The sequence below is a fragment of the Suncus etruscus genome, chromosome 14, assembly GCF_024139225.1.
Source record: "Suncus etruscus isolate mSunEtr1 chromosome 14, mSunEtr1.pri.cur, whole genome shotgun sequence".
NCBI lineage: Eukaryota > Metazoa > Chordata > Mammalia > Eulipotyphla > Soricidae > Suncus > Suncus etruscus.
The window spans coordinates 9,181,251-9,194,769 of NC_064861.1; the positions used below are offsets into that span (position 1 = coordinate 9,181,251).

The 13,519-nt window shown below is 47.2% G+C and overlaps 1 protein-coding gene across 1 annotated transcript in view; it reads left to right on the top strand.

The window, feature by feature from the left end:
* ALPK1 (alpha kinase 1) overlaps positions 1–13,519 on the top strand; it is a 59,380-nt gene that overhangs the window by 25,558 nt on the left and 20,303 nt on the right. Inside the window, exons 3-6 of the mRNA XM_049786552.1 lie at positions 5,552–5,750; positions 9,130–9,189; positions 11,093–11,179; positions 12,277–12,353. Of these exons, the coding sequence (XP_049642509.1) occupies positions 5,552–5,750; positions 9,130–9,189; positions 11,093–11,179; positions 12,277–12,353 (423 nt within the window). The remainder of the gene's footprint in view (positions 1–5,551; positions 5,751–9,129; positions 9,190–11,092; positions 11,180–12,276; positions 12,354–13,519) is intronic.

The following is a 13,519-nucleotide window of genomic DNA, read 5'->3' on the forward strand; positions in this document are numbered from 1 at the left end:
CCAGACTTCAGATTCCCAGAAAGGGGGGGGGGGCAGTGCATTCTGCTCTGCTGCTGAGGAATTCGCTGTCCCCTCCCTTGGCAGCAAATGAAAGTGGGTATTAATTTCTCAGCATGCCAGAGGGGATTGAAGGACACCCACCTCAGCCCCTGATGAGCACAGTGCGCGGCCCCTTTGCAGAGCAGGGACCCTGAAAGAACTGCATACAGGGAAGATGCCCCTGTTTTGGCTTCTTTGCATTTTTGGAGGGGGGAGGGCTGGAAAAAGATGAGAGTGAGAGACAGAGCTGGTGTGGGAGAGAGGGGGTGTGTGTGCAGGGGCCTGTAGCTCAGTTAAATTATGCAGGTGCAGTGAGGCCAGGTCGTCCCGAATAGGCTGCTGGGACAATGCTATTGAAGTGCTTATTTTCCTCCTGAAGAGACACAAACAGATGCAAACTTCTGTAAACACTTTAGAAATGAATTCAGTGAGTTTGGCCTCTCAGCAGAGCTCAATGGCTGACAGAAAAATGTCTAATTAGTGCAAGTGGAAATAATAGGGCCACTTGGATTCTTTCCATCCTCCTCCTTGGCCAAGGAAGCTCAAAGGCCTTTTGTCTGGCAGGTCACCCTCTCTCAGGCTTTTGTGCTCCTATCTATTAAGGGGTAAGGGGGAGGGCGGGTAGGCAAAGCTCTGTGCTCAGATCCACGGTGTGTTGCCCTCTGCAGGGCTGGGGTACAGGTGCCCAGAAGCAAAGCCTCTACAGGGGACAGAGATGGACACAGCAGCCTCCCGAGAAAATGTTTTCTTTCCCTGGGACTGGGATTTCTTTTTTTCCATTTCCAAGAGCAGCTGTTCCTTCAGTGCTGGTGGAGAAAAGGATGTGGAGACGGGAAGGGAAATGCGCCTTCCAGAGATGAGCAGGGCAGGCTGTTTCCTCCTTACTTAAGGGAAATATCCTATTTTAAGGGATTTTCAGGAGTTTCTAGGCTTTGCTTGCTCGTTTCTGGAAACACAACTAGGGAAAGGTAGAGAAACATCCGTCCCACACCTCTGCATCCTCCACTGGTCCAGCCATCGCAGCGCATACATTAGCATATGTATAAAGGCTGGGTCGAAGCACAGCCAGGGTAAATACTTGCCAGGCATGCAGCTCTTCTGGGTTCCATCTCTAGGAATCTCATAGGTCCCTGGAGCATTGCCAGGAATGATTCCTGAGGACAGAGCCAGAAGTCAGCCCTGAGCACTTCTGGGTGTGGAGGGGTAAAAAAAAAAAAAAAAAAGCAGATGGTTTCAGCATGTCCTGCTTTGCAAATTAGGTGTCTCTCGACAATCTCTGTTCTAAGAGTCCTTCTGACCTTTTTTTTTTGGGGGGGGAGGCCACAACCGGCAGTGCTCAGGGGTTACTCCTGGCTATGCTCTCAGAAATCGCTTCTGACAAGCAGGGGGACCATATGGGATGCTAGGAATTGAACTACCGTTCATCCTGTGTTGCCCGCATGCAAGGTAAACGCCCTACCGCTATCTCTCCAGCCCTGTCTTTTTTTTTTTAGGGTTTTGGGTCCATACCCAGTGGTGCTCAGGGATTACTCCTGGTGATGCTCAGAAGAACCATACAGGATATGGGGGTTGAATTCACTCGTGTGAAGACACAACCAAACTGTGCAATCCCTCTGGCCATCCTGACATCTTCTGCTAAATTCCCCGATTATGCTCTGCAACTGCTATCTACGTGGGTTTGGGCCAGTCAGGTTCCCTGGGACCTGGGAAATGCCTGGTTTTTCCTTCTGATTTTACTGCTCTGTGCCCAGGGAAGTACCAGGCCAGATCTGGGGAGCTCTGCTTGAGTCTGCCTGTGCACCCTTGGCATCTGGTTCTGTTCTTCCTCCCATCAGTTCCTGCCTCCCTCTAATATCCCCACCCTCCCTGCCATCAGGTAGTTTGTAGGAAACCTTTGCCCACATCTTCTCATTCCAAAGTAGAGTAGCTGTCAAATATTGGGGAGCCCAGGACATGGAGGTTCAGAGGCTCAAGTTCCAGAGTCCAAGTGCCAGGCAGGGCCTCCAGTGCACATGCGATGCAGATGCACAATATCCCATGGACCATGGGTACTGCAAGTCCCTGCAAATCTGCAGGCCAGCAGAGCCATGGATTCATGGCCCAGGGATACATCCCTGGAATTCTCTCATCTATGTTTAGTCTTTCCAATTCCATCATTTGTGCCCGTGTCAACCTCTCTAGACCTAATAAGACACAGCTGCCTTCCCTCTGCATCTCAATCCCTGATAGATGCCATTTTATGTTGTTTCTGTGAATATGCTGATGCAGGGCACCCCCTCTCTGGAATCAGACTGTTCTTTTGTGAGTGGCTAGTGCTTTGTGTTTTCAGGACTCTTCTCTTGTTCACCTGTGCTAAGGCCTCCTCACCAGGGTGAACTAATATTCCATGGTGAGTATGGACCATCCTTGTAGATGGAATTTGTTTTGTGTTATGGCCACTGTTGAGATAGACAGGATCACACACAAAGACACACACACATGCACACGCATACACACATTGAGTCTCTGCTGTCAAATGCTTTGGGCTCTGTTTCCTGAAGTGGGATGGCTGCACCCTATGATGACTCTGTTTCCAATTTTTCTGGTGGAAACTCTGCATTTTTCCATCAATGGCATACCAGTTTATAGTTTCACTGACAGCCCTCACGCCCTGGCAGCTGATGGGGAATTTGTGTACACAGTGAGCAGACATGTCTGTGGTTTTGTTTTCCTTTTCTTTATGACCTGGGCTTGAACCTTGCCCCTGAGTTCCGGCCCTGCCCATTCTGGGCTCACAACCTGGCTCTGAGCCAGAGTGTGACTTTGGGCAGGTGACTCACTTCTGATTGTTAAAGTTCTGCCTGTTAGTTAGGGGGTGGGAATAATAGAATAGGCCTTTTAGGGTTGCTGGGAGAAATGTGGCGAATAATCACAGGCAGCATTTAGCACTGGGCCTGGCCTCTGGACCATGTGCTAGAGAAAAGAATGAAGGGCTCCAAGTACCAAGTTTCTGCACCATCAGTGTGAAACTGGATGTGCTCCCAGGTGCTGGGGCCCCTGAATTGTGGGTAAGGGACACTTATAAACTGCAGGGACTGATGAAGCAGGATTTTGTTGTCCAGTTCAAGTGGTTCGAGGTCCCTCCTCAAAACCTACATCTCTCTCTCACTGTACACAACAGCACTCACCCTGTCTCTTCGCTGTTGTGAGTCCATGAACATGGTTGGTTCCCTCACTGTAGTGACCCAGTGTCCAGCTCCCAAGACTGAGTCTGTGCTCAGTGTCCCCTTTGCTGGGACTCACTGCTCTGTCTTCTGTCCCTGAGACTCTACGGCCATGGGCCCATAGGCTCCCTGTCCCCACAACCTTTCTGTGTTCTCAGGCCACGTGAGTGAGAAGCAACTGCTGCTTCTCTGCTGTCAGCAGATACAGGGAAGGACAAAGGTGGGCACACGCAAACATACACACAGGGAAGGATCAAAGGTGGGCACATAGACACACACACACACACACACACACACACACACACACACACACACACCCCTCACCGTTTCCCAGCCCTTAGCATCTCCATGGCCTGTCTTGACAAAGCTCCCCTTTCAGCCAGTGATATCTCAAAGGCCCAGTTAAATGAACTAGATTATGAAGCACCCAGGGCACTGCATTGTGGGCAGACATGAGCCTCGTGAACCAGAAGAGTACAGATAGCTTGGAGGTAGGGTGTTTGCCTTGCATGCAGAATGAGAGTGGTTTGAATCCTGGCATTCCATATGGGCCCCCAAGCCTGCCAGGAGCAATTTCTGAGTATAGAGCCAAAAGTAACCCCTGAGCACTGCCAGGTGTGACCCAAAAACAAACAAAAAAAAAAGAATATATGTATCCATAAAAACACACTGCTCCCCATTCAGTGACTGGAGAAGACATTATGGGAGACAGTTATGTCTGTGGTTAGCTGTGCAAGCTTTCCTTGAACAACCCATGAAACAAAAGGTTGTTTCTTTTTCCCCACCAGAGTTTGCCCCCACTTATCTCTGCCTATTGCTCTTTGCATGACACTTTCATTTTATGCCTGTTGGCCTCTTTTTCTGACTTTATTCATTTCACAAGATTACAGCAAGAAAATTCAGAAAGGTCCATAAAATTCTACATTTCTTTCTGTTAAAGTAAAGGTGATATGTGAGGTGGGATGTTAGGAAAAAAGGAAGGAAGGAAGGAAGGAAGGAAGGAAGGAAGGAAGGAAGGAAGGAAGGAAGGAAGGAAGGAAGGAAGGAAGGAAGGGAGGGAGGGAGGGAGGGAGGGAGGGAGGGAGGGAGGGAGGGAGGAAGGAAGGAAGGAAGGGAGGGAGGGAGGGAGGGAGGAAGGGAGGGAGGGAGGGAGGGAGGAAGTAAAGAGGGAGGGAGGGAAGGGAGGGAGGAGGGAGGGAAGAACGAAAAGAAAGAAAGGGGGAGAGAAGGAGGGAGAGAGGGACGGAGGGGGAGGGAAGGATGGGAGGGAAGGACGGGAGAGGGAGGAAAAGAAGTGAGAGGGAGAAAAGGAAAGGAGGGAGAAAGGGAGGGAGGATTTGGAAGGAGGAAAAGAGGGAGGGAGGGAGGACTTAGGCAGATAGAAAAGATTAAAGTTGTAGAAGGATCTTTCTGAAACCATTATCTATCAGGAACAGCAGGAATGAAATTTGGATGGGGAAGAGAATACAGAATTAAAGTGATGTGATTTTGTTTTTTTGTTTGCTCCTGGCTTGGGGAACCATATGGGATGCCAGGGGATCGAACTGTGGTCCATCCTAGGTCAGTCGCGTGCAAGGCAAACTGTGCCAGTGCTCCAGCCCCAAGTGATGTGAATTTTGCTTCTTTGATCACACCTGGCCATACTCAAGACCTATTCCTGGCCTTGTGTTTAGGGAACCTTATGCCAGACCCAAAATTGAATGGAGTTCAGAGTCTAGCAAGCACCTTCACCTTTGTCCTGGCCCCCAAGGGGCACTTTTAATGTTTACAGAGTGAGTTTCTTACCAGAAATATGCATGGATCTCTTGTATACTTTTAGAAATGGAAGTTAAAAAACAAATATCACTTTGAGCTACAGTCAAACTGGATTTTGTCTTGCTTTGTTTGTCAGCACAACCAGCAGTGGTTTGGAATCTTCTACTGGGGAAGGGAGTTTGTTGGAGGTCTGGTCCAGAATTCCTACATGTAGAGCCCCACTCTTGCCCTCTGAGCTGTCTTCACTTTCTCTCGAGTCCTCAGGGTTTGGTTAGTGCTTGATTTATTCAGGGCTTACTCCTGGCTTTGCACTCAGAAATCACTCCTGGCAGGACTCTGAGATGCCAGTGATCAAACCCAGGTTGCCCATGTGCAAGGCAAATACCCTCCCTGCTGTACTATCAATCTAGCCCCCCACTGGCTTTAGTAATGTCCACTTCTGTCCTCCCAGCTCCCCCCGCCCCGCCCCCAGTTCTGTAGTTCTGATTCTAAGACAAGTAAATGCCAATGGACTTGGCTTGGTACCTTTTCTTTCTCCCCCAATCTTTCTGCAGGTGGCCCTGAAAGTCAGCATAGAGGCCGGGGACAGTGCCACAGCCGCTGCCATCTTGTTCCTGAGTGACAGGTTCCTGTACAAGCTTGATGCCTCAGCCCCACTGCTGCGGGTGGCCCGGGGCCTACACCGGTGGAGGCCAGCCACACCCATTGCCCCCCAGGTGGTTATCCGCCAGGCCAGGATGGCAGTGCATGCAGGTAGGTGCTGGTCACCTCCAGGCCAAGCCAGTGCTCGCAGGTAGGCACTGGCCATACCTGCCCCCCACTGTCCATCAGACTTGGCCCCATATGCACATGCTCTTACTGCTCTGCAAGCCCTGGCTCCCAGGCCAGCCGGTGGTGGTACCCTATCCGCCCCCCCTGCCTGCACAAAGACCCTGGCATAAAGGCCCACAGAGCCAAAAGCAGAGGAGAAAATTGTGAAAGGGTGTGGGAAATACTAATTGGGGCTTTTGTCTCCTAACAAATCCGCCCGCAGCTTTCAGACAGGGCTATCTGAGCTGCGATACTGCGGATTAGAATCTGATTATGCTCTCTCGGGACTCCTGGCTCCTTTCCGTACGGCCACTTGACTGTGTGGACAATGGGGCTGACAACCCAGCTACAGTCATTTGAGGGGGGGCCACCCCGCACACCGGTAGGCACACTACCTGATTAGGTCTCTGCCTCGCCTTTCTTCCTCTCCTGTCACTTTGAATGAAACGGGGATTGAGGCTGAAGCTCTGGTGTAGGCTGGAATGTGGAGGGGTGGCAGGGAAGTGAGGCGGGCTGTGGGTCACCAGCCAAGTCCACTTCCAAAGTATTGGAACAGTCTGGAGCTCAGAGTCAGCTGTCTCATTTTGAAGGAAGAGCAAACACATAAAGGGGATGATTCCCCCTTCCTGAAATACCACTGCTCCCTCCCTTTTATTGGTTATAACACTATTATTTTAATAATAGTGTTGGTTTAGGAGTCTGGAATGATAGTACACTGTGGAGGTCATTTGCTTTGCCTGCAGTCGATCTGGTTCAATACCTGACATTCCATAAGGTCCCCCAAATCCTGCCAGAAGTGATCCCAGAATACAGAGCCAGGATTAAGTCCTGCACCCTACCAGGTGTGGCCCCCTACACCAAAACTAGTACCATATTTTCCAGCGTATAAGACGACTTTTGAAACGAAAAAAAGTCAACCGAAAACCGGGAGTCGTCCATACGCCGAGTATATCCCGAAAAACGTTTGGATATGCTGCTAAAGGAAAATCGTCTGAATATTGCCTTGAAACGAATTTTCCAACTCGATCCTGCACCAATTCCTGCAAGGCTCGGACCGCCTCTCTAACTCAGCCAATCCAAGCAGGCTTTTGATGCATGCAAATTAGACATGTTCTGGACCCGAATCTACACTGTGAAAAGCCTGCTCAGATGGGCCAGAGTCAGAGAGGAAGTCTATGACAGTAGAACCTTTGAACCTTTGCTTGTTGTGATTGGCTCACTGTGGTACATGAGCACAGGAACACATGCAGCACATGCAGCACAGGAACGTTCTGTCTGATACAGCGAATATAGGCCTAAACCTATGTTTTAACTGCAAAATTAGGGGGTCGTCTTATACGCCCGGTCATCTTATACGCAGGAAAATACAGTAACAGCAATAATATTAATAATAGTTTCATTTTTTTATTACTTTATTTAAACACTTAATTGACTTAGTGCTCATAACAGTTGTTCCTCACATTCCATGTTCCAACACCAATCCCATCTCTAGTGTAACATTTCCTCTTCCATTGCCCCCAGTTTTCTACCCACTCCCAAGCTTTCCCCCTTGGCAGGCACAAATAGCAACTTAAGAGTAATGGAACGATCAAAAACACTTCAGTAACAGAAAATTTATGAAAATTGTTCTGGCTCACAATGGGCTCATTAAATCATTGTCAGAAGGTTCAACTGAGCTGTTTGTTGCCAATTTAACTTTCTGTGTTGTTGTTTTTATTTGTTTTTTTTTTTTGTTTTTTTGTTTTTGGTTTGGTTTGTTTGTTTTTGGGTCACACCCGGCGGTGCTCAGGGGTTACTCCTGGCTGTCTGCTCAGAAATAGCTCCTGGCAGGCACGGGGGACCATATGGGACACCGGGATTCGAACCAACCACCTTTGGTCCTGGATTGGCTGCTTGCAAGGCAAACGCCGCTGTGCTATCTCTCCGGGCCCGTTGTTTTTATTTGTTGAGCTTAGATGGCCTCTGTGCTACTTTCATCTTCAATTTGGTATGCTCCTCCTGGGGTGTAAATATTGAGCAGTTTGGAGGTTTCATGTGGCTGCATATGAGGCCACATGCTCCAAGAATGCAGCATCTGTGGCTTTGGGATGTTTCTATGGCTTTCAGAGTTTCTGGAAGTATAAGGGGATGGAGGCCCCTCCAAGAAAACCCCAAAACAGGCAAATCGGGAGGTTTTCACCTTCAGGTGTTACTGCAGAGATTAGTGGTATACTCTAGTTTTGGAGGTTACCCCCAACTCTGCTCTGTGCTTACTTCTGACACTGTGCTCAAAGATCACTCCTAATTGTGCTCAAGAGACCATATTAAATGCTATAGATTGGACTCAGGTCAGTCACATGTAAGACAAGCACATTACCCACTGTATTATTGCTCTGGCCTTGGGACTGCCATATACAGGGGCCAAAGACTGAGTCTTGGACCTCTACAAAGAGTGAAACATTTGCACAAATGTTTCTTAGCTGCTAGTCTTAGAGGCTCACATGGATTGAGAAAGGGAGTGCCATAACCCTTCACCAGCTCACCCAGAAAAATGGCAAAGAAGACTGTTCTCTATCCAAGCCCTTGAGTGGAAGCCAGAGAAAATCTCCCCCAAAGAATTAACAACCCCAATATTGTGCCAAATGTGCGTGTGGGGTCTTGAACTGACTCTACTCATAGGAAGCACTTCTTCCACTGAATAATTTCTTTAAAAAGAAAAACTGATTTGGTTGATGCTGAAATTTCTGATGATCAAATGCAAAAGCCAGGCTCCTGAAGAAATAAATGTCTTTAGCCCCGAAGACTTAGGAATCTGACAGGAATCTTTGCTAATGATGCCTTTAGATGAAATTTACAAGCACCTATTTTTGGGAACCACACCAGAGGCATTTAAAGATTATGTCTGGCTCTGCTCTCCGGTATCACCTCTGGTGGGCTCAGGGAACCATATGTAGTGCCAGGGATAAAATCCGTGTCAGCCACGTGCAAAGTAATCACCCTAACTGCTGGCTATGCCTCCAGTCCATACTCCTTTTTAAAAAGAAATCTTTTCCTAATAATTCTAAATTGTGACCAGTAAATCATACTGTAAATTCCTGGACAACCTAATTTCACTGAGCTTTGAAAGGAGCCTTTTCAAAGGTTCGTTCACTGTTCAAGCTACCTCTAAAAAATACCCTTCACAGGGTCAGCCCTTTGCCCTCCATCTTTATTCATGTCTCCACTTAAATGCGCGGCCACCTCAGATAGTATTTCCCATCCCACCTGCCATATTTATCCCATCAGTCATATTTAAAGCATACATTCTGAAGTCATTCTGTGCTGTTGGTTTGCTTCTTTTCAGGAAAACTTTTGAAAGCAGAGCATATTCTAGGCAGTCTGATCAGCAACAGTGGAACAACAGGTAAGGAGCTGCCAGATGTCAACCACCAAGTCAACCCCATCCTGGGCTGTAGTTTAACAGTGATCGAGTGACCTGGGAGTCATACACAACCGACATTCCCCAAAATAGATGGGACGACTCTGTTTAAGCAGCTTAGCCTCTGTGCTTCTATTTTCTCTAAGAAAAGCACAAACAGGCCAGGGGGATAGCACAGCAGGGAGGGTGCTTGTCTTGCACGTGGGTTTGATAACCAGCATCCCATAGGGTCCCTCAGGAATGAGCCCTGAGCACGAAACCAGGAGGAAACTCTGAGCACCTCCAGGTGTGACCCCAAATCAAAACAATAAATAGAAATAAATAAGTGGTTTGCAAAATAAATTTGGTTTCACTAGATGTGAGTTATAGGCAACCTACTCTGAGTTAAATTTATCTTTACTGGTCAATCCTACAGAAAAGGGAGCAAAGATTGAAAACTTTCAGGTACTAGGTATGCATCTCTGGGTTAGCACGCTTCCCAATAAGTTGAACATAATTTGTAAGAGATCTCTATGCCCCCATATACTCATATATAAGATCCCAAGTTTCAGGGGGCTGGAGAGATAGCACAGTGGTAGGGCGTTTGCCTTGCAAGCAGCTGACCCAGGACCAATGGTGGTTCGAATGCCAGTATCCCATATAGTCCCTCTTGCCTGCCAGGAGTGATTTCTGAGCACAGAGCCAGGAGTAACCCCTGAGCGCCACTGGGTGTGGCCCAAAAACCAAAATAATAATAATAATAATAATAATAATAATAATAATATCCCATCCCAAGTTCCAGGGGCTTGAGCCTACAGCAGGTAGAACATTTACATTGCATGCAGCTGACCTGGGTTCAATTCCTTGTCACCCCATATGGTCCCTTAAGCCCTGCCAGGAGTGATCTCTGAGCATAGAGCTAAGAGTGCTGCTGGGTGTGGCCCCAAAACAAAACAAAAATCCCATGCTCCTAGGAAGCATAGATATCTCCTGTGGGTGACATTTAGGAATGCAGGTATCGACCACACTCACAACATATGTGGCATCTGTCAATATATACATCTCTTCTCATGCAGCCACACACAAGCACACACATATGCACATGTGAATGTCAGGAGAGGAGTTGGGGTTATGGCACAAAGGACTAAAATCTCAAAGTCCTGTGTATGATCCCCAGCAACTCCTGACCCTGCCAGGATAGACACTGAGCATCTAACCCTCAGGCTTCTTCATAGTTCCCAAGCACATTAGAAGGGAAGCCCTCTATGCGGCATCACTCATATACCCCCTCATTGCTCTGTCATACCCCCCTTGTTGGTTTTTCCCCACTCTCAACAAACATATATATTTATTGAACTATTTATAGACATATATGTTTGTTGAAAGTGGGGAAAAACTAACAAGGGGGGGTGTGACAGAGCAATGAGGGGGTATATGAGTGATGCCGCATTGAGCTGGAAATAGCATGATCACTGGGGGTGTAAACCCCCAATCAAAAAATTAAATTAAAAAGTGGATCCATGAACATGAATCCCATTCTGATGGTTGACCATGGGCAACTTGAGCCCCCATGTTGCCCTCTGCCCCCTCTGAACAGACTAATGTTTGAAAGCCCCACACACAATCACAATCAAGACCTCCTTCACTCCAACCCAGGTGGCGGGTCAGCCCTGCTTCCCTCTAAAAAGATAGACCCACTAGATCCTTCCATCCACTTCTGGGAGATTGGGGTGGAGACGTAGAAAGGGGGTGGGGTTCTCAGTAATCAGGCCACCAGATGCAAAGAGACTTCACCTCTCAATCGTGTCTTATGGACTTATAGAAGCTGTTTGGAAATGAACTTCATTGTGCCTGCCACCTTTTTCATTTCAGCTCCTAAATGTTTTTTCTCTTCCCTCTTCCATCACAGGCACCTGGCTATACCAAAATGAGAGTGACAGGGTCCTGGTGCAGTCAGTCTGCATTCAGATCAGAGGACAGATTCTGCAAAAGCTGGGTACGTGGTGGGGTACCCTCACCCCCACCCGCTTTCGGTCCCCTTGGTGCTGGGTTCTGTTCTGTCTGCAAGGTTTCACTGCACTTGGGGCCAGAGTGATAGCACAGCAGAGAGGGCATTTGCCTTGCATTAGGTCAACCCAGTTTCAATCCCTGGGTTCCCCAAACTTGCTGGGAGTAATTTCTGAGCACAGAGCCAGAAGTAATCCGTGAGCACCACTGGGTGTGGCCAAATCCCTCCACCCCCAAAAAAAAAAATTTCACCACACTTCCCTCACTGTGTCAGATTGAAATGGTTAATATGGGGGCAGAGAGGTAGTCAGTCCAGAGGGTAAGCACTTGGCTTGCAGTGATCAGGTTCAGTTCCTAGCAATATATGGATTTTTCTTAGTTTCTTTTCTTTTTTTTTTTTCCCTTTCTTTCTGAGTTTTGTTAAAGATCCTTACAGTCATGTGCGAAGGTATTAAATAGAAGGATCTCAGGTTTATTTCTAACATCTGACTCCCAGCTCCTTGGGTCTCCATGTGATGTGGTAACAAGTTATCCAAGCCTGCCTGCCACTTGCCCATGCAGTGGACCTATTGCTTTCCCTGAGGGCATTCCTGAGTTCTAAGCAGAGCTTGCAGAATCCTATCATACTCCCAAATACATACTAGAGTTTTGGGAAATGTAGAGAGCAGCATTTAATGTTTTTTAAATAGTAGCTTTTAATATTAATACTTATAAATCATTGTTCTTATAGTCATCCTGTAAAAGGCAAGTCCATCTCAGTGAAGTCAAGTGACACCGGCCAGAGAGAGAGAATTTAGGAGTAAAGACATTTGCCTTGCATGTGGCTTACCCTGCTTGATACCCAGCACTGAATATGGCCCCTGAGACCTACCTGGTGGTTCAGGAAACCCCCAAGCTCAGTTGGAGGAGCCCAGGGCCTGAGAAGGCCAAACCCAAAATGAACCGATAAAATCAAGTGCAGAACAGGTTGACTGCTGAACTGATCCCCAGATGCATTTTCCTAGGAGGATCCAATGAAGCTTCTGTTTTTGTGTTCTAATTCAGCCTGATGATCCAAACTATGTGTCCTCCCCCTTTCTTTTTCAGGAATGTGGTATGAAGCTGCAGAATTAATCTGGGCCTCCATCATAGGCTTCCTGACTCTTCCACTGCCAGATAAAAAGGTTGAATGCTTACTTCCTGTTTCTCTCCTCTCCTCCATTTGTCTCTGGATGAGTTTCTCCTTTCAGCTCTATTCCCTTCTTCACTTCTTTTTTGTTTGTTTGTTTGTTTGTTTTTTGTGGTTTTTGGGTCACACCTGGCAGTGCTCAGGGGTTATTCCTGGCTCCAGGCTCAGAAATCGCTCCTGGCAGGCACGGGGGACCATATGGGATGCTGGGATTCGAACTGATGACCTTCTGCATGAAAGGCAAACGCCTTTACTCCATGCTACCTCTCCGGCTCCCCTTCTTCACTTCTTAATTTTATGGATTCTATTTATTTTCACTTGACACCTGGAGTGGAATCAGTGTTTCCTTATTTGAGAGGGAACTATTTCTCTACTTGGCTCTTCTGAATATTTGTTGATGGGCATTGACCTCACTGTCCAATTCTCTGTTTACTTTTCTTTCATTCTGTAGCAAAACTGAGATGCTCCGTGTAAAATCCTTCAAGTTGGGTAGGCAAAGACTTCAGTGAACCTTTTTCCCTTTTGCTAACACTTTAGTTTGTATAATGGAGACTTGGTTTGTTCTCTTCTTTGAGGGCATCAATGTTCTGTTCACTGACCAGAACTTTGGGTGGCGCATTGTCTCCAGATCTGTCAGGGTTGAGGGTGCCAACAAGTCTTTTTGGTTTTGCTTGGTTTGGTTGGTTTGGGTTTCATAACCTGGTGTACTCAGGGCTTACTCTTGGCTCTGAGCTCACAGTCATATGCTCTAGCACCATATGAGGTCCTGGAACTTGAACCCAGATCTGCTACATGAAAAGCACGTGTCCTATTACATTCAGGTCATACCAACAAGCCTTTAACAGTTTATAGAGAGAAAGGATTGGAGCCTATTTGGTGGTGAGAATTCTCTCAGCCTTGCTATGGGGAGGAATAAGTTATAAGTCCAGAGAAGTACTTATTAGAATTACTTGCATTTTTATAGTTGTTCTGAGTTGAAATGATCCTTTCAATTCTTGCAGAATTCACTTGAAGCATATCTGGGCCAGATATACAGATATGCTATATACAGATATGCTGTCTGTATAATGGATAAGATGTTTATCTTTTTTTTTTTTTTTTTTTTTGGTTTTTGGGCCACACCCGGCGGTGCTCAGGGGCTACTCCTGGCTGTCTGCTCAG